Source organism: Grampus griseus, assembly GCF_964374135.1.
Source record: "Grampus griseus genome assembly, chromosome: 6".
In the NCBI taxonomy this organism is placed as follows: Eukaryota; Metazoa; Chordata; class Mammalia; order Artiodactyla; family Delphinidae; genus Grampus; species Grampus griseus.
Genome location: NC_139000.1, coordinates 7,535,062 through 7,558,449, shown reverse-complemented (window position 1 = coordinate 7,558,449; position 23,388 = coordinate 7,535,062). Strand labels below are relative to the sequence as shown.

The following is a 23,388-nucleotide window of genomic DNA, read 5'->3' as shown; positions in this document are numbered from 1 at the left end:
TGCTAAATACAATACATTCTGCCCGCCCACCTTGACAAACACACCTTCAACGCAGCCTGGCAGGCTGGTGTTGAATATCGAATTTCAGACTCCTCCGAGCTCTGTGATGGGATGGGAAGCGTCTCTCTCCAGGCCGCCCTCATATTCCAGCTCCAACCCCGTCCCCAGAAAGGATCCCCCTTAGCCCCCCAGGGTTGCCTCCCCGAAGCGAGGGCCACCCCCAGTGGGGACAGAAGCTAGAGGTAGGCTTGGGACCCCTAGGAGGGGTGCACAGGCTCCAGTTGGGCACCTTCCCTTGGTCCTTGGGAACCCCATGCTTCATGGGGATGGTGAGGCCGGAGATCTCAACTGGGATGGGGTGCAAGGTCAGGGCCCCGATTCCCCAGGTCCAAGGGCAGCGCTGATTATTGTCTTCTTGGAACCAACAACCTGTCAGTAGGAGGAGCATCATCCCAAGTTTTCAGGTGGTGAAATGGCACAGAGAGGGTAGGGGACCTGCCTGAAGTCACACAGCGGTGGAATCAGAGGCAGGACAGGAACCAGCACAGGTCTCCTGCCTCCATGTGAATGTCCACCATCTTCACCCCAACCCATGTGCCTACATCTCCATACACCTCAGCTTCTCCTCCTTTGCTCTCTCTGGTTGTCTCTCGGGCACTCTTATCCCCTCCCTGGACTGAAATCTGGCTAGGGAATATGAACTGTTTGCAGCAGTCAGCTCTAGCAACTTGGAATTACTACAGGCAACAGGAAAAAGAGGAATATTGGCCTTGGAAGGTGTTTGAGACAGTCACCTAAATGGCATCTTCCCAGTGCCCTGGCCAGAGGCCCCGGGATCAGCTCCCCCCTCCTCTCTCATCCTCTGCATCCATTCAGTCTACAAGCCCTGTGTATTCTGCCCCAGTCCACCCCGCTCTCTCTACCTTGGCCACCACCACCTTTGTCTTAGCACCTGGGGCATCTGCCTCTCTTGCCATTCTCCATCTGACAGCACAGAACTCTCTATGGCTTCCCAATCTGATCCCCTCTGCTTGAAGCCCTCCTTAGCCCCCTTGCCCTCCAACCAGAGCCCTAGCTCCTGAGTTGGGACCCTGAGGCCTGCCTTACCCAGCCTGATTCTCCTCCAGCCGCTCCCTGCTGGGCCACCTGGGTATCTTGCAGTTCATGGGGAAATGGGCCATCCCGCTCTCTCACTCTCCTGAGTGCCGTTGCGTGTGCTGTTCTCTCTTCCGGGAAGGCTCTTCACCACACCTCTGTCTTCTTCCTTCACTGGCTCAACCTCGAAGGCTCACATCAGCCAACACCTCCTCCAGGATGCCTTCCCTGATCACCCTCCAGCCCATGACCTCCGTGTGTATGGTAGGGCTCAGTTTTTCCAGAATGAGGGACCATAGAGGGAGAAAGAGGCCCATGGCCTTGGGCTGAGAGCGAGTTCCAACCAGGGTTACTATGAACATTTTGCCTGTTTGTTACTGCGTCACTCTTTTATCGCTGGTCTTAGCACAGGGAAACAAGGCCACCAGCCAGGACGGGGAGAAACGTCTCAGCAGGTGAATGCAATGCTCTCTAGCACACACAGGCACCTAGCCCGTGCTGGGCACTCAGGTGGCTCATGGCATCACCAATGGGCACTCTGTTAGATGTTAGGTCTTTCTACAGCCAGGATCTCAAGGCATCCCCTCAACAACCCTAGGAGGGAGCTGCTGGATTGTGTCCCATTTCACTGATGAGGAAACTGAGGTTAGGAGCAGGGAAATAATTTAGTGGCGGAGCTGAGATTCCTTCACAGCAAGCTGCTGGTGATAAGAAATAAGGATCCAGATGTAGCTCTGTATTGAGCGACTTGGGAAAAGTTTGTGCTGAGCTGTTAGGCAAGCAGAGCCACTACCCAAGTGTGGCTCAGAGCCCCGGGCGCAAGTGGGCACGTGAGGGGCACCTGACTTCATCTCTCTGAGCCTCAGTTTCTTCCCCTTTAAGTTGGGGAAACTGGACATGCCAACCTCACACAGCCATTCGAGAATCAAACGAGAGGATGCAGATTTCTTAAACAGCTTTATCAAGGTATAATTTACATGCCGTAAAATTCACCCATTTTTAGTGCACACTTCAACGATTTTTAGCATATTTACAGACTTGTGCAACCATCATCACAATCTAATTTTAGAACACTTCCATCACCCCCAAAAGAAACCTCGTGATGATGCAGATTTCAAAGCCCCCGGCAGAGTCCTTGGCCAGCAGTCAACAATGCATCAGTGTTTGCCATGACTCTTATTATAAATGATAAAATGTTTACAGTGGTGAGCCCCAGGTGTTGCGGTGTTGGTTGCTTTTTATTTTTTCAACATTTTATTTATTTATTTATTTTGCTGACTCAATAGCTGGAAACAGCAGTTTCTTTTTTTTTTGAATTTTTGAATTTTATTTTATTTATTTTTTATACAGCAGGTTCTTATTAGTTATCCATTTTATGCATATTAGTGTATATATGTCAATCCCAATCTCCCAATTCATCCCACCACTACCACCACCCACCCCTGCCGCTTTCCCCACTTGGTGTCCATACGTTTGTTCTCTACATCTGTGTCTCTATTTCTGCCCTGCAAACCGGTTCATCTATACCATTTTTCTAGGTTCCACATATATGTGTTAATATACGCTATTTGTTTTTCTCTTTCTGACTTACTTCACTTGTATGACAGTCTCTAGGTCCATCCACGTCTCTACAAGTGACCCAATTTTGTTCCTTTTTATGGCTGAGTAATATTCCATTGTATATATGTGCCACATCTTCTTTATCCATTCGTCTGTCGATGGGCATTTAGGTTGCTTCCATGACCTGGCTATTGTAAATAGTGCTTCAATGAACATTGGGGTGCATGTGTCTTTTTGAATTATGGTTTTCTCTGGGTATATGCCCAGTAGTGGGATTGCTGGATCATATGGTAATTCTATTTTTAGTTTTATAAGGAACCTCCATACTGTTCTCCATAGTGGCTGTATCAATTTACATTCCCACCAACAGTGCAAGAGGGTTCCCTTTTCTCCACACCCTCTCCAGCATTTATTGTTTGTAGATTTTTCGATGATGCCCATTCTAACTGTTGTGAGGTGATACCTCATTGTAGTTTTGATTTGCATTTCTCTAATAATTAGTGATGTTGAACAGCTTTTCATGTGCTTCTTGGCCATCTCAACATTTTATTTTGTGAAAAAAATTTTTCAATTTTATTTTAATTTTTTATTTTTTAAATTTATTTTTATTGGAGTATAGTTGATTTACAATGTTGTGTTAGTTTCTGCCGTACAGCAAAGTGAGTTAGTTATACATATACATGTATCCACTCTTTTTTTAGATTCTATTCCCATATAGGTCATTACAGAGTACTGAGTAAAGTTCCCTGTGCTATACAGTAGGTTCTTATTAGTTATCTATTTTATATATAGTAGTCGAAAGTTTTTTTAAAGGGAGAACATATGATTTTTTAAGGTACAGGCAAAAGAGAAATTGATTTTCATTTTGAGAGTATAAAGTCATCAACACTTGAAGGAAAGGAAAGAGGAAAGAAGGGAGGGAGGCAGGAAGGAAAGAAGCAAAGAAGAAATGTAGGAAGGATGGAAAGATAAGGTGGAAGGAAAGATCACAGATTTTCTTTTTTTAATTAATTAATTTATGTTTAACATTTTTTTAAAATTTATTTTACTTATTTATTTAGGCTGCGTTGGGTCTTTGTTGCTGTGCTCGAGCTTTCTCTAGTTGCGGTGAGCGGGGGCTACTCTTCGTTGTGGTGCACGGGCTTCTCATTGCAGTGGCCTCTTGTTGCAGAGCATGGGCTCTAGGTGCCCGGGCTTCAGGAGTTGTGGCTCACGGGCTCTGGAGCACAGGCTCAGTAGTTGTGGCGCACGGGTTTAGTTGCTCCACGGCATGTGGGATCTTACTGGACCAGGGCTCGAACCCGTGTCCCCTGCATTGGCAGGTGGATTCTTAACCACTGCGCCACCAGGGAAGCCCCACAGATTTTCTTTAATAGAAAAAATGGATGTTGTGGAGAGAGCACCGGGCTTGGAGTCCAGAGCCCTGGGCACCAGTCCTACCCTGTCGCCAACTTGCACTGTGAACTTGGGCAACACTCTTCCCCTTTTTATGCCTCAATTTCCACATCTGTGCAATGAGGGTGATGGTGGGAAAACTGTAGGAGCTTCATCAAATCATTCTTTTGGTCGACAGGGGTGTCCCGAGTGCCCACTCAGTGCCAGGCTCCGAGCTCGGTGCTGGGAATACGGTGGTAAACAGGACCAGCCCTGTTTACTGGACATCAGAATATCAGGGGAAGCTAAGGCCAGGGCTGCCCTAAAATGTTCAAACCTCAGCTGGAAATTCATGGGCTGTGCAACGAAGTGGGCCGGCCTGGGACCTCCTGGGGCAGCAGGAACAGAGCAGGACTTGTTGCCTGGCCTCACCTCCTCCCCACTGTGTTTCTTGGCCCATCCACTCCCTCACCTCCACCCTGGATCCCTGTTTCAGAGGGCATCTCACAGCCTGCCTGGCCCGCTTGCCTTCTACCTCCAAGGCAAGGTTTGGCAGGAAATATCCTAGCCTCCGTCCACTCTTCCGGCCAGCCCCCAGGAGACCCACCTTCCAACTCCCTCCCTGCTGCATCAGTTGGTGACATGGTTGTGGGAGCCCAGCCTGTGTTCTCAGATTGCTCAACAAGTTATATTTATAATCAATGCTACCATTTATTCAGGCATTAATTTATATAAGCCTCACAGAAACCCATTTTACTGATAAGGAAACTGAGGCTCAGAGAGGCCTGGTCATTTGTCCATAGCCACACAGCTCCTAAGTGGCAGCTCTGACATCCAACGCCTGGCCCGTCTGACATCAGAGCCCAGGAAACAAGAGACTTGTAAGGATGACTGCCGCTGGGTACACGCCAGACCAAGCATGCTACTTTCTGCTGTTGTTTACATTCAGCAGGACCCGGAAACCAGGGTTCCAGAGCAATAGTCCCGGATCTCGGACACCAGAGTAGGGGTGGGGTCACTTCGGCCCTTTGGTGTCATTTCTCCAGGCCCCTCTGGGGTGACAGTGCCAATTCAGACGGGGAGTATGTAGTGCCTGGAGGTCGTGAGACGTGTTTATTTCATCCTCCCTGTGCTTCAGGTTTGAAGGTACTTCTGCAGATGGCAAGGCACGGCCTCCCCGGGAAACCACCATCTGTCCAGGATGAGTGGGAGGGGCTGGCCTGTCACCATCCACCCCTCCCACATGTCACTCGAGGCTGGTGGGCCCGGCACACTTTTCTCTGGGCACCTGTTCTGTCCTCCCTCAGGCTAACCAGGAGCTGGGTGGGAGGTGCAGGGGGGGCTCTGGCTGGAAACCAGATCAGGCCCGAATCCCCAGTGGGGAGGCACCAAGGTACACTTTAACAGAGAGCGTGGGGCAGCCTTTCCGGTTGAAAGGCAGGAGCTGTGGAGCCGCTCAGCCGTGCTCGCTCCTACCAGTGTCGCCTGAGCCCCTGCTGTAGCCCAGCCTGTGCCCAGCGTGGGAATCCAACAGGGAGCAAGGCGCTCAGTCTGGACATGGGAACCAGCCGGTGCCTGTCACTGCCTGTCCAGGCATGTGGGGCCGGAGAGCCGGCCTCCCGGTCCTGGTCCCATCTCGGCCACCTCTCCTACCTCTCCCATTGCTGTGTGGCCTCACAGCTCCCTGCCTTTCTGTGGGCCTCTGTTCCACCCTCTGGATAATGACAGGGGAGTGGGATGTTCTCTGAAAACTGCACCTCCTTGATGTCCATCGTGTCCATCCAACATTCTGTGGTCAGAATCCCAAGATCCAATTCAGTGCCCGAAGGAGGTGAGGCAGAGGGCTCTTCAGGATCTTGGATTCCTTGCTGAAATCTGGGGAGCCTCCGAGGGAAGAGACCGAGGACGGGAGGACCTCCTTGACAGGCCCCTGCGACTGCTGAGCCCTACTCTGTACCAGGCATGCGCTAAGCTCTTTGGTGAAAGGGCTCCAGGGCTCCTCCCGCAGCCATGCGTGGCAGTGTACGATGCCCGGCTTAGATCATGTGCTTTACAGCTGAGGCCCCTGAGGCCCAGAGCATGAAGCAACTTGCCCCGGGGGCACCAGGCCGGGGAATGGCCAAGGCAGGATTCGAACCCAGGGCCTCGGCCTGGCACTGGCTCCTCACCACTGAGCCAGTGATCCTTAAACTTGACAGGAACATGAAAATCATATGGGGATCATGTTTAAAATCCAGATTCCCTCCTCCCCTCCCCTGCCCCCCCCCACCCCGCCCCGAGATTCTAACCCAGCCTGTCCGAGGAATGTGCATTTGAACAGGCTGCCTGGGGAACTCTGACACAGACTGTGTGAGGGCCTCCCTTTGAGAACCTGGGCCAGGGCCAAGATGGGGCCCCTCCCCACCTGGGCACCCCATCCCCACCCCAGCCCTGGGAGATCCTGGTCTGAGGAGGCGCTCTTCTCCCACACATGGCCCTGTGCTCTAATCTCAGCTTCCCATAAGCTGCTTGTCCTTTAAGTAGCCCTGGGAGGCAGCAACTCGGAGCAGGCTGGCGCAGACCCTCGACCACCCCTCCAGCTGGGCCCTGGGCTCCCCACACCCTCTATGGGGCACCTCAGGGACCTCCACCCCTCTGGCCTGCCAGGGCCAAGTGGGCCCATCGGTGTGGGGGGCGGAGGGGTGCTCTCAGGGAAGAGCTCCAGGGAAGGTTCATGTCTCTGCATGGGGAGGGGGCTCTCTGTGGGGAGTCCCATCCTTCCCAAACCCTCCTGCAGTTTCCATGGCAACTACTGTTGCCATGGTACTGCTGGGTGAGGAGCTGGTGGGGAAGAAGGTAGACCCCAGGCCCCCAGGCCCACCCCAGCCTCTGTGAGTATAGATGTCTTACCTCCACAGCCCTGAGGGATCCCAAGTACTAGGGGGTCACCCCTGCAAAGGCATCAGCGGATAAAGGATGGGAGAGACAGAGACAGGAAGCTCCCACCCTGCTTGCTTCCCCCTGCCCCCAGTTAATCACCTCCCTCTCTGTGCTGCCTGGTGCACCTCCATTCCAGCACATGTCACATTGCATTGCATTATCTGTTTACTTCTGTCTCTCCCACCATACTGTGAGCTCCTCGGGGTGGGAACTGTCTGACTCATCTCCCATCCCCAGGGCCCAGCACAGAGCCTGGCACAGAGCAGCTGCTCCCAAATATATTCTAGACTGAATTTAATTGAATTACATAAAAAGCCAAGTCTGGCTCCTCAGGTTTCGAGGGCAGCAGAGTTTGATGGGAAAGTTCGCAGGCTCTGGAGTCCAACAGCACCAGGATTGAATCCCAGCTCTGCCATTCCTAATTGGGTGAACTTGGCCAAGTCACTTCACCTTTCTGAGCCTCAGTTGCCTCATCTGGAAAATGATCATTTCCATATGAGAGCACTTTTGGAGGACTTGGGAATTCAGTGCCCATTTATTAAGGACGTCTTGTGTGCTAAGCCTTGTGCTGAGCCATGGGATACAGCGACAGACGGAAAGATGCAAGCCCACCCTTCTGAAGCTCAGAGTCTTGCACAAATGAAAAGCATTTGCCTGGCACCTAGAAATGATGGATAAATGCAGGATTTATCATTCTCCTTCCCCATAAGGTGGCTGACTCTTCCCAATTAGCCTCTGCTCTCCCCAGAGGTGGGGCAAGGTGAGAACAGGGGATGAAAGAGGCCTCCCCAGGGCCCCCAGATGAGGCCTTGAACCCAGAAACCTGGGCCTACTCTGTTGTCCCCAAACCCTCTGCCCCAAACCTGCTTTGTGAGTCCGGGTCAGGCTCTGGGCTGAGGGCAGGGGATCCATGTTCATGATCTGGCTGTGTCCCAGCCCTATAGGATTTTTTTTTTTAAATTATTTATTTATTTATTTTTGGCTGTGTTTGGTCTTCGTTGCTGCACGTGGGCTTTCTCTAGTTGCAGCGAGCGGAGGCTACTCTTCGTTGTGGCACGCGGGCTTCTCATTGCAGTGGCTTCTCTTGTTGTGGAGCACGGTCTCTAGGTGCACGGGCTTCAGTAGTTGTGGCTCGCGGGCTCTAGAGCACAGGCTCAGCAGTTGTGGCACACAGGCTTAGTGGCTCCGTGGCATGTGAGATCTTCCCAGACCAGGGCTCGGACCCGTGTCCCCTGCATTGGCAGACGGATTCTTAACCACTGCGCCACCAGGGAAGTCCCCCTTATAGGATCTTGAGTGTATCCTTTCCCCTCCCTGGGCCTCCATGTGCCTCTCCATGAATGAGGTGACTGGCCAGATCTCTGTGGTCCCTCAAGCTCTGGCCTCCTCCCCCCTTTCCTGAGTCCTGGGAATCCCATAACTGTGATCCCAAGAGCCTGATCCCTGGAGAGGCCTCCACCCTCCTTCTTGTGCTGGCCTGGGTGGGGCCGTGGTTGTGTGGGTGGGGAGATGAGAAGAGCTGACAGGACAGAGAGAAGTGTCACCCTCAAGAGTTAGCTGAAAGGACTGCTGAAGTTGACACAGCAGATGTCTGAGGAATAGACATCAGGTCTAGGGGCATGAGGTGAATTTGGGACGTCTCAGTCCAGTCCTTCAAAGGGAACTGGGGGGCTTCCCTGGTGGCGCAGTGGTTGAGAGTCCGCCTGCCGATGCAGGGGACGCGGGTTCATGCTCCGGTCGGGGAAGAGCCCACATGCCGCGGAGCGGCTGGGCCCATGAGCCATGGCCGCTGAGCCTGCGCGTCCGGAGCCTGTGCTCTGCAACGGGAGAGGACACAACAGTGAGAAGCCCGCGTACCGCAAAAAAAAAAAAAAAAAGAGCTGGGTCTTCAGGGAGTTGAAGGGCAGAAAGCTTTCACCAGAGAGTCAAACAGATCTGTGCCCAGGGTCTGGTAGATACTGGCTGGGCAACCTGAATGTCTCTGAGCCTCAGTTTCCTTGTCTGTAAAATGGGGATAATAACAGTATCTTCCTCATGAGGCTATTGTGTGGAGTCCAGGAGATATTGCCCACGTAAAAGCCTGGCATGCAGTAGGTACTTAAGGAGCATGAGTTCTTTTCCTTGCCTCCTCCTTCCCCCCATCCCCCTCATCCTCAACCCCAACCAGATGGGGCCAGGGAAGGGGAAGTGAGATGCTGCCTTTCCCCACAGCAGAAGGGGGGGAGGAGGTGCAACTCCGTTTCCTTGGCATCCACTCTGTGGCCACTGGACGCTTGGGCACATGGGGTGGGGCACCCCATGCCTCAGTTTCTCCTGAGTTGAATGGCAGTGGTTGGGTTGGGGCAGGGACTTCCTGTTGGCTCAGAATTAACACAGGGAAGACCTGAGAGAGGTCTGGGGGCCAGTTCAGAAGCACAAATTCTGTGACCCAGAGGATTTGGGGGTGATCTGTTACATCTTTCTCAGCTGCCCTCTTCCCATAGTGAAGCCCTTAGGCTAAGGTGTGGCAGGGAACTTTGGGCAAGCTTTGGGGCTCCCAGTGGCAGGACAAGTGCCCCTGGGACAGAGGGAGCCTCCTCAGACCTTGCCCCTCTTCTCACCCCCAACTCACTGCAGGGACTTCCTGCCCCGAGGATCTGGCATTGTCACCCGACGCCCCCTGGTCCTGCAGCTGGTCAATGCTACCACAGGTATGGGCTTCCCCTCTTTGGGCCTCATTCCCCATCCGAACAGCAGGGATAAAAATGCGTAACAGAGAGGTGGCTTTGCGTGGGGGGAGGGAGAAGAAAGCAACGTTTTGTGTGTTTGTGTGTGTGGGGGTCTTTTCCCAGCGGAAGATGGGACCCAGGTGGGTGCCGGCTATTATGATGCTTACTCGCCCTTGCCCCCCTCCTTCTGGGGCAGAATATGCCGAGTTCCTGCACTGCAAGGGGAAGAAATTCACCGACTTCGAGGAGGTGCGCCTGGAGATTGAGGCTGAGACCGACCGGGTGACTGGCACTAACAAGGGCATCTCTCCGGTGCCCATCAACCTCCGCGTCTACTCGCCGCACGGTGAGGAGACCTGGCCCTGGCCCCGCCCCCAGCCTCTTGGCTCCGTCTCTGAGCCCCGCCCCTTGGGAACCATCTTATTGGCCCCGCCCCTTAGCTGGCACCTCCTCAAGGGCTTCACTCCTCCTGTAGACTCCGCCCCCACAGCGACTCCTCCTCTGTGCGTCCTACCCCAGTCCCACACTGCCACGGCTCCGCCCACCCCTGGCCACGCCTCTAACAGGCCTCCGTTTAGCCCTTCGCGTTTCCCTAGCCCCACCCACCTACGGCCACGCTCCCAAACAGATCCTCTTTAAGCCCGGCCCTGTTCCTTAATCCGCCCGCCCCCGGCCACGCCCCTCGCCTTGAACACGCCTTCTCGCCGCCCTGTCCAGTGCTGAACCTGACCTTAGTGGACCTGCCCGGAATGACCAAGGTCCCAGTGGGGGACCAACCTCCCGACATCGAGTTCCAGATCCGGGACATGCTTATGCAGTTCGTCACCAAGGAGAATTGCCTCATCTTGGCCGTGTCCCCAGCCAACTCCGACCTGGCCAACTCTGATGCCCTCAAGGTCGCCAAGGAGGTGGACCCCCAGGGTAGGTTTTCACAGGTAGCCGATGCGCAAGGCCCTGGGGGTCTATTCACAGCGTAAGGGGGAGCCACTGGAGGGTCTAAGCGAATAGGGGTGGGATCAGATTTATGCCTTTAAAAATCATTTTGGCTACTGTGGAGAATGAATGAGGTGGGGAGACCAGAGGCAGGCAGTGGGTAAGGGAGGGAGTGGGCTGGGAGATGGGGGAGTGGGGTGGGATTGGGAGTGCCTGGGGTCGCCTGTGTGAGGGCAAGTGCAGGTGTAGACAACCCTCTCCTGCCACCCCCAGGTCAGCGCACCATCGGGGTCATCACTAAGCTGGACCTGATGGACGAGGGCACAGATGCCCGTGATGTTCTGGAGAACAAGCTGCTCCCGCTGCGCAGAGGTCGGCAGGCCACACACCTGACCCACCCCCACTGCCCCTCCTCGTAACACCGCCCCCCACCCCCCACAAGGCTGGTTGCCCCTGACCCCCACCCCATCCACAGGCTACATTGGAGTGGTGAACCGGAGCCAGAAGGACATCGATGGGAAGAAGGATATCACGGCTGCCTTGGCCGCTGAACGCAAGTTCTTCCTCTCCCACCCTTCCTACCGCCACTTGGCTGACCGCATGGGCACGCCCTACCTGCAGAAGGTCCTTAACCAGGTAGGGGCTCCTTAACCAGGTAGGGGCTCAGGCCAGGATGAGGCCTCAAGAAACCAGCGTAACAGAATCATTTAAGCGTATTTTGTGAGGGTTGCCCACTGTCCCACAGTGAGGTAGCACCAGAGCTTTGCTGACCATTCCCTGTCCAAGGCCAGGAAGGGGAGCCCTAGGAACGCCCCAGAATGGAGAGAAGTCCAAGACCTTGTGTGGACGGTGGCATTGACAAGGGCTTGGGCTTGGGGGCTAGGATTGGAGTATGGTTGGCTAAAGACCTTTGCTCCTTCTGAAATGGGGAGAGGCTGATCTGCGGAGGGGGTGAACCCAGGGGCTTCCCTAGGATGTTTCTCCATCTGGAATGGGGCTTCCAGAATTACTGAGGGGTGTGTGTGTGTATGTGTATTGACAGTAGGAAGGCAGTGTGGCATGGGACAAAACTGGGGTCTCTGGAGGCCACATACCTGGGTTCTAGTCTCAGCTTTGTCACTCACCCACCAAGACTCTCCAGCTCTCTGAGCCTCTATTTCTGCATCTGTAAAATGGTGATAATGGAGATGAAACCTGTTTCTTAGGGTCATTCTGTAGTTCAGGGAGATGCTGCGTGTGGAGACCTAACCAGAGTGAGCCTCAGAACTTGAGAATTACCTCAAGGGAGGCCTTAAACCCAAAGGGCACAAGGGGGCAGTCTTCCAGCCATCACTGCCCCTGATTCATTTCATCTGGCTCTTGTGGTGTCTAAAACTATTAAATTAGTCAAGATCAGGCAATTTCAGATAAAAATCTAGATTTCTGGCTTCTACTGAAAATGGAGTTATTGACTCATTCATTCAATTAATACACCTCTGTGAGCACCTACTGTGTGCCAGTCCCTGCCCTCAGGCAGCTTTCATTCTGGTGGGCAGGACAGCAGTGGGCAGGGCTGTGGCTCTGCACCTCACCACATCCACATGGGCCCCAGACATCCTGGCCCCTGCTTGGTCCTGTGGGCATTCTGGGTCTGTGACCATGGCCTTAACCCTTTCCTCGCCCCCACCGCCAGCAACTGACAAACCACATCCGGGACACGCTGCCAGGGCTGCGGAACAAGCTTCAGAGCCAGCTGCTGTCCATTGAGAAGGAGGTGGAGGAGTACAAGAACTTCCGCCCTGATGACCCAGCGCGCAAGACCAAGGCTCTGCTGCAGTGAGGCCCTCCCCAACTCCTGACTCCCCATCATGGGGCTGCCACTCCCCGCAGCCTCTCAGCACAGGGCTCTCGCAGGGCTCCCTGCCCGAGGTGGCTGCTGCCCCCTCAGGTCATATCACTCTCTCCCCAGGATGGTCCAGCAATTTGCTGTAGACTTTGAGAAGCGCATTGAGGGCTCAGGGGACCAGATCGATACCTATGAACTGTCGGGGGGAGCCCGCATCAACCGGATCTTCCATGAGCGCTTCCCCTTTGAACTGGTCAAGGTAGGCAGACCCCCCAGGGGCAGGAGGGCTCAGGACTACCCTCCCACCCACCTACCTAAGACTCTCTCATGCGTACATGTGCTGACCCCACTAGAGGCCCTGATGCCCAGCTCTGGGAGTGAGGTGGACCCTGTTTGACCCCCCAGGTAGCAGAACAGGCCCTGACCAGCCATCTCTTTGTCTCCTACACAGATGGAGTTTGACGAGAAGGAACTCCGAAGGGAGATCAGCTATGCCATCAAGAATATACATGGCATTAGGCACGTATTGGGACCGGGGAGGGGAGCTGAACCCTGCAAGGAAGGAGGGGTCTAGTGCAGAGACAGAGGGAGTGATGGAGTGAGCCTCCCTGAGGAAGGACCAAGAGCCCTACCTAGTCCCCAATCTCCTCAACCGTGACTTTCTGGCTCCCAGCTTGGACAGGCTCTGGATAGGGGAGGTGGATGGGAGACCCAGGCCATCCCCCTACCTGCAGCCTGCTACCCTCCTTTGCTTGTCCCTGGGAGCGGCCCGGAGGCTAGAACAGTGGGGTAGAGCCCGAGACACAGGTGGCTGGGGAAGCACCCTTCGGGCTTGGGCCCCCTGCCCATCCCCAGGGTAGGACAGCTCCCCCCAGTGCTATCCAGAACAAAGCTGCCCAAACCACTGGGTAGGGCCTGGGCTGGTGCATCAGGTGTTAGTCTGTGAAACTTTTATGATGGGATGAGGCCTCTCAACCCTCCAGACCCTGCCACAGTCCCATTAGCCCGAAGTTGGCCCCATTCCACCCCACTTCCCTCCTGCTAGCCAGCCCCAAGGCCTGTGGAGCCGGGACAAAGGCTGGAAAATAGACTGTTCCTAAAAAGCTTCGCCCCGCTCCAGGGACCCAGATCGACACTGTCCATTCAACAAGAAAACTTAAAGCACCTGCTATGTGCCAGGCAGTGAACAAGACTGAAATGTCACTGCTTTCATGCAGGTTCAGTTCCAAGGTTTGGCATGGAATTTACAGACTGCATTGGCTAAGGCACAGAAAAGAAAAAAAAATCTCTTTCCTAGTCTTAAAATAAAATGCTTTATTCCCAGAAAGGCTCTTAAAGAAAACCCAGTTTGACAGTTTTCAAACCATTTCTAGCCATAGAACATTTTGTATGAGCAGAATCTGAAGACAAAGCAGGACAAATGCAACAGTTATAAGCAGACCTTGTCTTGCCCTAAAGAGCTTCGATTGAAAGGCCTTCATCAGAATCCCTCCTGCCCATTTTACAGATGGGGACACTGAAGTCCAGACAGGGGTAGTGGGAGGACCCCGAGGGCAGAGTTCAGGGGGGCGGGGCGGGGCCCTGGCCTGGTGCTCCTGGCAGGAGCCGGTCTGTGACACCGTGCCCTTCTTCCGCTCCGGGCGTTCAGAACGGGGCTCTTTACCCCAGACATGGCCTTTGAGACCATTGTGAAAAAGCAGGTGAAGAAGATCCGAGAACCGTGTCTCAAGTGTGTGGACATGGTTATCTCGGAGCTAATCAGCACCGTTAGACAGTGCACCAAGAAGGTAACCAGCTGCCCGGCCAGCCCCTGCCTCTGCCCCGCCCTGCTCTGCTGCCAGGCGCTCCTTCCCCACCTCCCCCAGTGCCTCCTGGTAGCATGTACAGACCTCAGCGGGGTGGGGGAGGCAGGCCACCACAGTCCAGGAGAGGGGGACTCTCTGAGGGGGCCTCACCCAGCCCCGGCCCCCAGACCAGGGGAACCAAGGGATTAGACATTGGAAAGACAGGTATGATGGTGGTAATTTGCCCTGAGAGCCCACCAAGAGCTGCCCCAGCTCAGGGAGAAGAGGGGACCCTGAGCCCCCTCCCTGCTCTCAGAGATGGGGTCATCTTTGGGGGCTCCAGGGAGGGGTCTTGGGGAAGTCTTGTCCCTGGAGACAGATGAAGTACTGGACCTTCTTGGGTGCTGCCCTAGGGGCCTGGAACACCAGAGGGATTCAGAGGACCCAGGTCAAGCAGGTACCCTGACTCCCCACTGTCCTTCATCTTCCCCATCTCACGCCATCCTCACTCAGGACCCTCACTCAGGACCTTCCCCGTCCCTTCCATCCACATCCAGCCTTCCAGGGACAGAGCCCCCTCTGCTATGTCATTTGAGCCTCACAGAACCACTCAAGGAGGGCACGGCAGGGCAGGGAGGATGGCGCCCACTTCACAGCAGGAAAACTGAGGCTCGGGAGATCAAGTGACTTGCCCGAGGACTTGAGCTAGGAGGTGGCAGAGCTGTTACTTGGAGCCAAGGCTTTGGACTCCAAATCCAGTGCCCCAGACTCCCTTCCTTTCCCCTCCCCACTGCTGCCCTGGCCCCTCTCTATCACCATCTCCACTCTTTCTGTCTTTCCTCTTCTCTCTCTCTGTCTTTCCAAACTGAGCTCCTCCAGACTCCTTAGGAGGAGAGGCAAAGGATGCCCCTTGAGGAGAAAGGGAAGGGCAGGAGTAGAGCAGGGAGCTGGAGAATGGCGATCAGGCAGCTACACAGCAACTCCAGGAGGCATCATCTGCCCCGTAGTCTATGGAAATGGAGCCCCCTGGAGTTGTGCAGTGCACAGCCTGGGCAGCTGAATGCAACAACCTTGGTGGAGAATAGGGAATGGTGCTGGGCTTTGGAGTCGGGATGAAGCGAATACAGGAGGTTCTGGGAAACCTAGAATTGAACAGAATGTGGGTGGGTGGGTGTGGCCTGGGTCAGCTCCTCAGCAGGATGGCATAGGAAAAGGACAAAGAGAGAGAGGGCAGGCTCGGTGTAGCTGAAGAGTGGGGGAGAGGAGGGAGGCAAGCCCTGGGGGGAGAATATGAACTCAGTAAGTGCCCTTGGACGGGGCAGGGGCTTGGTCCCTCAGACCCCTCCCACACCCTCAGAGCCCTGGGGGTTGCTTGGCAGCACCTGGGAGGTGCCGATCCAGGTGGGCAGGAGGGCCAGGTCCCACGCTCACATTGTCTTCTCTTCTGTCTCTCTTTCTCTGTGTCGGTGTCTCTCTCTTCCCTCGTGTCCGTGCCATCCTCCACCCCGGCCCCTGGCTCTGCTTGGCTTTCACTGCCCTCCTTCTCCTCGCCCGCCCACCCCGGCTGCTCCTCCCCTGTTCCCCTCCTCCTCCCCGGGTGCAGGACAGGCCTCTTCACACCTGACCTCGCTTTTGAAGCCACAGTGAAAAAGCAGGTGCAGAAGCTTAAAGAGCCCAGTATCAAGTGTGTGGATATGGTAGTCAGTGAGCTCACAGCCACCATCAGAAAGTGTAGCGAAAAGGTATGATGGCCGCCCGGGAGGGGCTGGGCCTGGCCACCCCTTCCTCATGGCCAGGGCCTCCCGTGGGCAAGAACCAACTGCTGAGCAAGCCCGGCAGCCTCTCAGCCACCCAGGTGGACCCAGATGCCCAGGCCGGCCCGGCTGATTCCTGGCCCCAAGGTCTCATGCCGGCTTCTAACCCCGGGTCTACTGTACTCATGATTCCTTCAGGCCCCCACCTCTCCCAGAAGACTTTGCTCTAACCCAAGCATCCTCAATGGCCGCTTTGATGGTGATGATGATAAGGAGATGGCCGCTGTTTATTGAGCACCTACTGTGTGCCAAGCACTAGGCTAAGTGCCTGCCCTTGTCATCTGACTTAATCCTTTTAACAACCCTAAGCAGTGAGTAGTCTTATCCCCATTTTGCAGATGACAAAACTGAGTCTCAGAAAAGAACAGCAGAGTGGGATTCAGATTTAGGGAGGCTGAGGGAAGAGATCTGGGATCAGGGCCTCCTGGGGCAGGGGAGCTATCCGAGCCCCTCAAAACCAATTTGCCTAAAAGCATATTGGGTTACTCACTTTACTGTAATCCATACATGTTTGACAGGGTCAGCCTCTTTTGAGTCGTCCGTGACCTTTTAGATGGCTTTTTCCTATTTGTCTGCTTTGGGGCATTTTGGGGACTTTTCGCCAGATCATCTAAAGCAGTGCTTCCCAGGGGCCTGCATGAGCCCAGCCTCACTTGTATTTGCAAAAGCTCCCTACACTGGGAGGTGGGGGAACATCTGCCTTAACTTCATGTTTTAAATAAGTATCACGGTTTTTGTGGCTCATATATAATTAGTCCTGTGCGCCCCTTACACAATCCTATCTCACTTTTGCCAAATGGGGATAGATTAAGCAAATTAGCATCCACTCAGTGCCTGATCCAGGTGGAATCAAATCTGGGCTGGACTTTCCCTTGCATAGTATATATCATGATATCTAAATCATGGTCCCACTGCATCATGAATACTAAGCAATGCAATCTTAACTTTTGTTAAACTAAAAAATACCGAGTTTATTTTAAGCTGCCTCAAATCTCTTTACAAAAGAACACAAAATATATCTAAATTTTTAAAAATTTTGGGTTTTCATTTTGAAAGGAACACACTCTCAATTAGAGAAAATTTGGAAAATGCCCAAGAGTGAAAAGGAGGCAACAACACTCCCTTTCCAAGAGCCACACTGAGATTTTTGTACATTTCCTGCAAATACACTCCTTTTTTTAAAAAATGAAATTATCGGTATTGATTTTGTTCTGATCATACATGATTGCTATCAAAATATTCAAACTGCACAGAGAAAGCAAAAGTCCCTATAAGCTCACAGCCCTAGAGATAAAGACTGCTAGCAGCACACCCTTCCTAACTAATTACAAATATACACCGGTTTTAACCTAAAAGGGATCACACTGACCACACTGATAGTGAACTCTTCTTTTTTACTGAGCAATGTGGAGTGGAATCCTTGTAGTAGCTACGTAAAGATCATGCCCTTGAACAGCTGAATTGTATTCCACTGTAGAAATATGACATGATTTATGTATTCAATATCCTATTGACAGACATTTAGGTTGTTTCCACTTTTTCTTTTCTTTTACAAACAGTGCTGCAGTGAATAGCCTTATAAATATATTTGTAGTACTTATCCTGTCATTTCTTTAGAGCAAATTTCTAGCATAGAATTGCCTAGTCAATGGATGTGAGCACTCACAGTTTTGGTAACTTCTGCAAGATTTGCTCTCCAAAGAGTTTTCACCAATTTATTCCTCCAAACTCTTTTTTCTATACATAGGTTTATTTACTTTGTTAGGTATTTACACTGTGAATATATTAGTATCCTGCTTTTTCTCTTAATAACATACATTTTGGTGGGTGTTATTACATAGTCTATGTGAACATTTTTTTAAATAAATTTATTTATTTATTTATTTATTTAATTTTTGGCTGCGTTGGGTCTTCGTTGCTGCGTGCAGGCTTTCTCTAGTTGCGGCGAGCAGAGGCTACTCTCCGTTGCAGTGCGTGGGCTTCTCATTGCAGTGGCTTCTCTTGTTGCGGATCACGGGTTCTAGGCACGCACCCTTCAGTAGTTGCAGTGCATGGGCTCAGTAGTTGTGGCTCACCGGCTCTAGAGCACAAGCTCAGTAGTTGTGGCGCATGGGCTTAGTTGCTCCGCGGCATGTGGGATCTTCCGGGACCAGGGCTCGAACCCGTGTCGCCTGCATTGGCAGGTGGATTCTTAACCACTGGCCCACCAGGGAAGTCCCTATGTGAACATTTTTAATGATTGCATAATATTCTATTGAATAGATTTATCACGGTTTACTTAACCATTTTCCTATTGGTGAACACTGAAACAGTCTCTAGTTTTTCAATATTATAAATACCCTGGCAATGGACATCTTTGTGTATAAAGAATTTTATTTTTCTTTCTCTAGGATTATTTCCTTAGGATAGATTCCTAGAAGACTGATTACTAGATATAAACATTTAAAAACTGTGGAACACTTTGCTGAATTGCCTTCCAAAAAAGCACTAATTAGGGTAAATGGTAATATTTTGGAAACAACCCTGATGTCCATCAAGAGGGGATTGACTATGGTATCACACAGACAATGAAAGACTATAGTTGTTAAAAGGGCAAGGGATATTTATTTCCATTCACGTGTCCTTCCACAATGTACTGTGGGGGGAAAAGCAGGTTTCGGAGACGAACGTATAGAATTTGGGGGGGAAAGTAATATATATAAATGATAAATATATATAATATAATAATCTACATAAGTGATAAAATTCCAAAGGCATAGTTACTAACCATTATTTTAAGAAGGCAAAGAACACAGGAATTTTTTCATTTCTACTTCACAAACTTTTGTCATATTCAGATTTCTTACAGTGAGTCAGTAAATTTTTGTAAGGAGAAAAACTGATCAACAAAAACTTTAGAAAGGAAAGCTTATAAATTATTTCTTTAAAAAATTGCCTTTTAATTGATTTAATGCATAGTAGTTTTTTGTTTACATAGCAAAATTCACCCATTTTCCTCTTTTTTTTTCCCTCCCCAAATCTTCTAAATTTAGCAAGCCATTCCTGCTGATTATTCCTAGCCCTGCTGGGATTAGAGTTTCATCTCTGGATGAAATCTGGAGTTTAATGTCCAGCACAGGGTGTGCTTCTCAGTCCTCTCAACAACCCTAAGAGGGAAGGTGCCATTATTACCTCATTTCACACATGGAGAAACTGAGGCTCAGAGGGGTCCAAGCACTTTCCCAAGGAAGGTCAGCAGGGTAGGGGGCTGGCTTTGAACCCAGAGCCATGGTGGCTCCAGGGCCTGCATTCCTGACCACTAAACAGTGGGCTCCAGGCTGACTGCCCCACTTAGCCAAGACCTGAGAGAGAAAAGTTCCATTTTAAAAACTGGCTGAAAGTTCTGGAAATGCTCAGAGGCAGCCAGAATGGAAAAAGATGCTCAAAGGGAACAGAACTTCTCAAAGGGGCTGAGGCTGCCCTGTCATTTGTGACACATGGAAAACTTGACAAATGTAATATCCAGGCCGTTAGTGGGAGAACTGGTCATGCTCTTTGGCAAATTGCTCCCTCCTCCTCCCTCCTTGCCCCTCCCGCGACGCCACCCAGGGAGGGAGCACTTGGGACCATCTCAGAGGAGGCTTTGCTGGTGGCCGTGACTCGGTCCCAAATCTACCCCAACTCGGGGATCGTGAGAAGGAGTGATGGCCTATCCCTGAGCCTCTCGGTGCAGAAGGGTCCACTGGGTCCCTCCAGCCAGTGCTGTTTCTAAGCCCCGCCTCTCAGGCTGCCTCTCTTCCAGGTCCCCTGAGCTTGGCCACATGAGCCACACCCTTGGCAGAGCCACGGAACAGTCAGGGGGGAGTGGGGAGGATGTGGCATCTCTCAAGTCTGCCTCTCCTGGGCTGGCATCCAGGGCGCTGCTCTCTCCCCCATCCTCCTGCCTCTCCTGATGCCCCCCACCCCTCCCCCACCCCATCCCCTTGGCCTCCATCTTGCCCTCAGAATCACTACCTGTGACCCAGGCACGCTAACATCCAGCTCTCTTCCCACATAGGGGGATCCACCTGCGGGGCCTGACCCAGGATAGGAAGAGGGACAAGGTGTGGGTCTAGCTTTGCCCAGCCTGGGCCCCTCCATGGCAGAGGAGGAAGTCCCCTTGGATAGACTCCCACCATCAGCAGCTCAGCGAGTCCCCCTCTCCAAGGAGCTGCCGGTTCATGAGCCAGAGGGCAGAGGAGCTGATGTCTGCTCACCCTGGCAAGGAGGGCAAAGACTTCCATCCTTCATTCATTCCCTCATTCTTTCAACGTGCCCTCTTTGGGCACTGGAAGTGTGCCCAGCCCTGGGCCCTACCTTCAGGGCAATTACAGTCCAGTTTGGGGAGGGAAGTGGGGTGGAGAGGGATGGGGCACATGGAGGTGGTCACAGTAGGCTCTCTGGAAGACACGATATTCAACAGAGTCCTGAAGAAGGAGTCAACCCGGGTTTTGTCCAGAGCCTGGCTGAGCTGAAGGCAGAGTCCACAGGCAGGGGGGAAGGGTTTGGAGCAACTTCCCTTTGGCCTCAGTTGATAAAAACTGCGGGGGATGGGGGGTGGGTAGAAGGGTGCTGCTGAGCTTCTACCCCCAGAGGAGTGGGGTAGAGACAGGCTGGCCGGCCAGCTCTGAGCCAGGCAGATGTGTCGGGTTAGCGGTGCCGGGACAGGGCATGCAAAGGGAGGCAAAGCCGGGTGGATTCGACCAAGAGGGCCCCCGCAGGGTACTGCTCATGCTGCTGGCACTCCCACTCCGCATGCCCACCCCACCCCCAATGCCCTCGCATGCCTGTGCCTCCTGCATGTCCTTTGTGTAGCTGCTGGTCTTCCCCTGCTCCCCTCCCCCAGCTCTGACAAGGAGCACTGCCTGTCCCCAGCCTGACTCAGGAGGCCACCTGGCACCTCGGGCCCTGCCCTCCCCAGATTCTCCCTGGATCGTAATCTGCGGGCTGTTACCTGCCTGATTCCCCACCTGACTGTGCCTCCAAGCCTTTGAGGAGGCAAGGGGTAGCCCTGAGGATCAGTGAAAGTTTGGGGCGCTAACAGCGCCCCAAACAGAGGCCTCAATCGAATAGGTCTGTTTCCAAGATGGCTGCCACCAAGATGGCGGCCGAGGAGCAGGCTGATTCCCAAGGCATTTGTGCTCATGGGAACTGCCGGCCCCCGTGAAGTTGCCCAGGTAGGCTAGTGAAGAGGGCCCGGGACTGGGAAGACCCTTGACTTGCCATTTGGAGCCCACAATTGGGGGAAAGGGGTGGCTGTGGCTGGGTGCCATCAGCTTCCTGGGCCCCCAGGTGTGGGGCATTCTGTGTGTCCCTCCCACCCCACGGCCCTGGATTCTGGTGGGGTTTGGGTGCCCCCTACCCGTGCCCCCAGTGTACGTGGCTCTCTCCCCTGCCCCCCCCCCCCCGCCGCAGCTCCAGCAGTACCCCCGGCTGCGGGAGGAGATGGAGCGCATCGTGACCACCCACATCCGGGAGCGCGAGGGTCGCACCAAGGAGCAGGTGAGCCCACGCACCACCCCCTCTTCCCTCACCTTTCACTCCTGCCCTTGGGCTCACCTCCCTCTTCCCACTTTGTCTCTTCTGTCTCAGTCTCTCTTATACTTTCTCTCCTTGTATTAACTTTCTGCTTCTCTCTTGCTCTCTTATTTGTTGTGAGAAAATATATACATAACATAAATTTTACTATTTTAACCGCTTTAAATTGTGCAGTTCAGTGGTATTAAGTACATTCAGATTGCTGTGCAACCATCACCACCAACCATCTTCAGAACTTTTCATCTTCCTAAAATGAAACTCTGTCCCCCTTAAACAGTGACTCCTAGGGACTTCCCTGGTGGTCCAATGGTTAAGACTCCACGCTCCCAATGCAGGGGGTGCGGGTTCAATCCTGGTTGGGGAACGAAGATCCCACATGCCCCACAGCGCAGCCAAAAACAAACCCAAAAAAATGACACCCATTCCCCCTTCCTCCCAGCCCCTGGCAACCACCATTCTCCTTTCTGTTTCTATGAAGTTGATGACTCTAGGTACCTCATATAAGTGGAAGCATACATTTGTCCTTCTGTTTCTGGCTAACTTCACTTAGCATAATGTTCACAAGCTTCATCCACCTTGTAGCACGTGTCAGAATATCTTTCCTTTTTAAGGCTGAATAATATTCCATTGTATGAATAGACCACATTTTGTTTATCTGTTTTTTCCCACTTTTGGGCTATTGTGAATAATGCTGCTATGAACACAGGTGCACAAATATCTCTTTGAGAGCTTGCTTTTAAATCTTTAGGGTATATTTCCAGAAATGGAATTGCTGGATCATATGGTAATTCTATGTTTAACTTTTTGAGGACCTGCCATACAGTTTTCTAGAGAAGCCGCTCCACTTTACAATCCCACAATCTGCTTCTCAACTATCTATACTCTGGTCATCTCACTTGGGGCCTCTCTCTCTCTCTTTGCTGTTTCTCTGGGTCACCATACACCCCTCATAGGCGCCCTCCCTTCCTTTTATGTAGTCATTTATCAAATATTCTTTCATTCATTCATTCATTCGTTCATTCAATAAGAAGCATATTCCCTGAATGCTCCTCTGAGCTGGGAGGGGCAGAGGTGAGCAGGCTCCCTCATGGCTCTCACAAAGCTCACAGGCGAGTCCTTTTCCCTTGGCCATCTCCCTGTCATCTTCTGTCTATACCCACCTCTGGCTCCCAATTCCCAGCTTCCATCCTCATACACCCCTTCTCCACAATGGCGCTGTCCCTAATCACTCACATTTTTGTTGCCGATGTTGTGTTTCTAAATCCTCACTGGTCTCTTTTTAATGACAAAATGAGAAATACTCAATAAAATGTTCAATCAGTATAGAAGTCATTAACTTACGAGTAAGTGTTCCTCCATTCACGCTTCCCCGCCCGCAGTCTCCCATAAAAGAAACATTATTAAAAGTGTGGTGTGTCTCCTTCCAGACATTTTCCCTAGGCACATACAGATTCCAGATTTCCTCTTACTCTTAAAGAATCACAGTCCTGCGGTGTGTCTTGCCTTTTTTTCTCTGAAGATAATTGTAGCTAACATCTGTTGAGCACCTATTACAGGTCAGACCCATGACCTTCCTCCTCTCACCGTGTCTTCACCACTCCTGTGAGGCTGAAACCCTTCATTTGTGGAATTTGAAGCTCGGTGAGGACAAACTCACAGGAAGCAGCAGGGCCCGGGTCTGAACCCGGCAGTGAGCATCAGGAATGTCACCCCCATCACAATTTGGTCACAAATCCCATCACTCTTAATTATTTGCAAAGGGGATTTTCCCATGCCAGAATCTGGAAGTTATCCTCATTCTTCTGAACAGCTGTAGAGTG

At 52.4% G+C, this 23,388-nt stretch overlaps 1 protein-coding gene across 2 annotated transcripts in view; it reads left to right on the top strand.

Moving 5' to 3' along the window:
• Positions 1-23,388, top strand: part of DNM1 (dynamin 1) — a 45,298-nt gene that overhangs the window by 5,713 nt on the left and 16,197 nt on the right. For both annotated transcript variants that reach the window (XM_082656405.1, XM_082656404.1), the window contains exons 2-11: positions 9,565-9,638; positions 9,853-10,002; positions 10,374-10,577; positions 10,863-10,961; positions 11,065-11,225; positions 12,262-12,404; positions 12,538-12,673; positions 12,866-12,933; positions 14,063-14,201; positions 21,446-21,532. In XM_082656405.1, the coding sequence (XP_082512531.1) occupies positions 9,565-9,638; positions 9,853-10,002; positions 10,374-10,577; positions 10,863-10,961; positions 11,065-11,225; positions 12,262-12,404; positions 12,538-12,673; positions 12,866-12,933; positions 14,063-14,201; positions 21,446-21,532 (1,261 nt within the window). The remainder of the gene's footprint in view (positions 1-9,564; positions 9,639-9,852; positions 10,003-10,373; positions 10,578-10,862; positions 10,962-11,064; positions 11,226-12,261; positions 12,405-12,537; positions 12,674-12,865; positions 12,934-14,062; positions 14,202-21,445; positions 21,533-23,388) is intronic.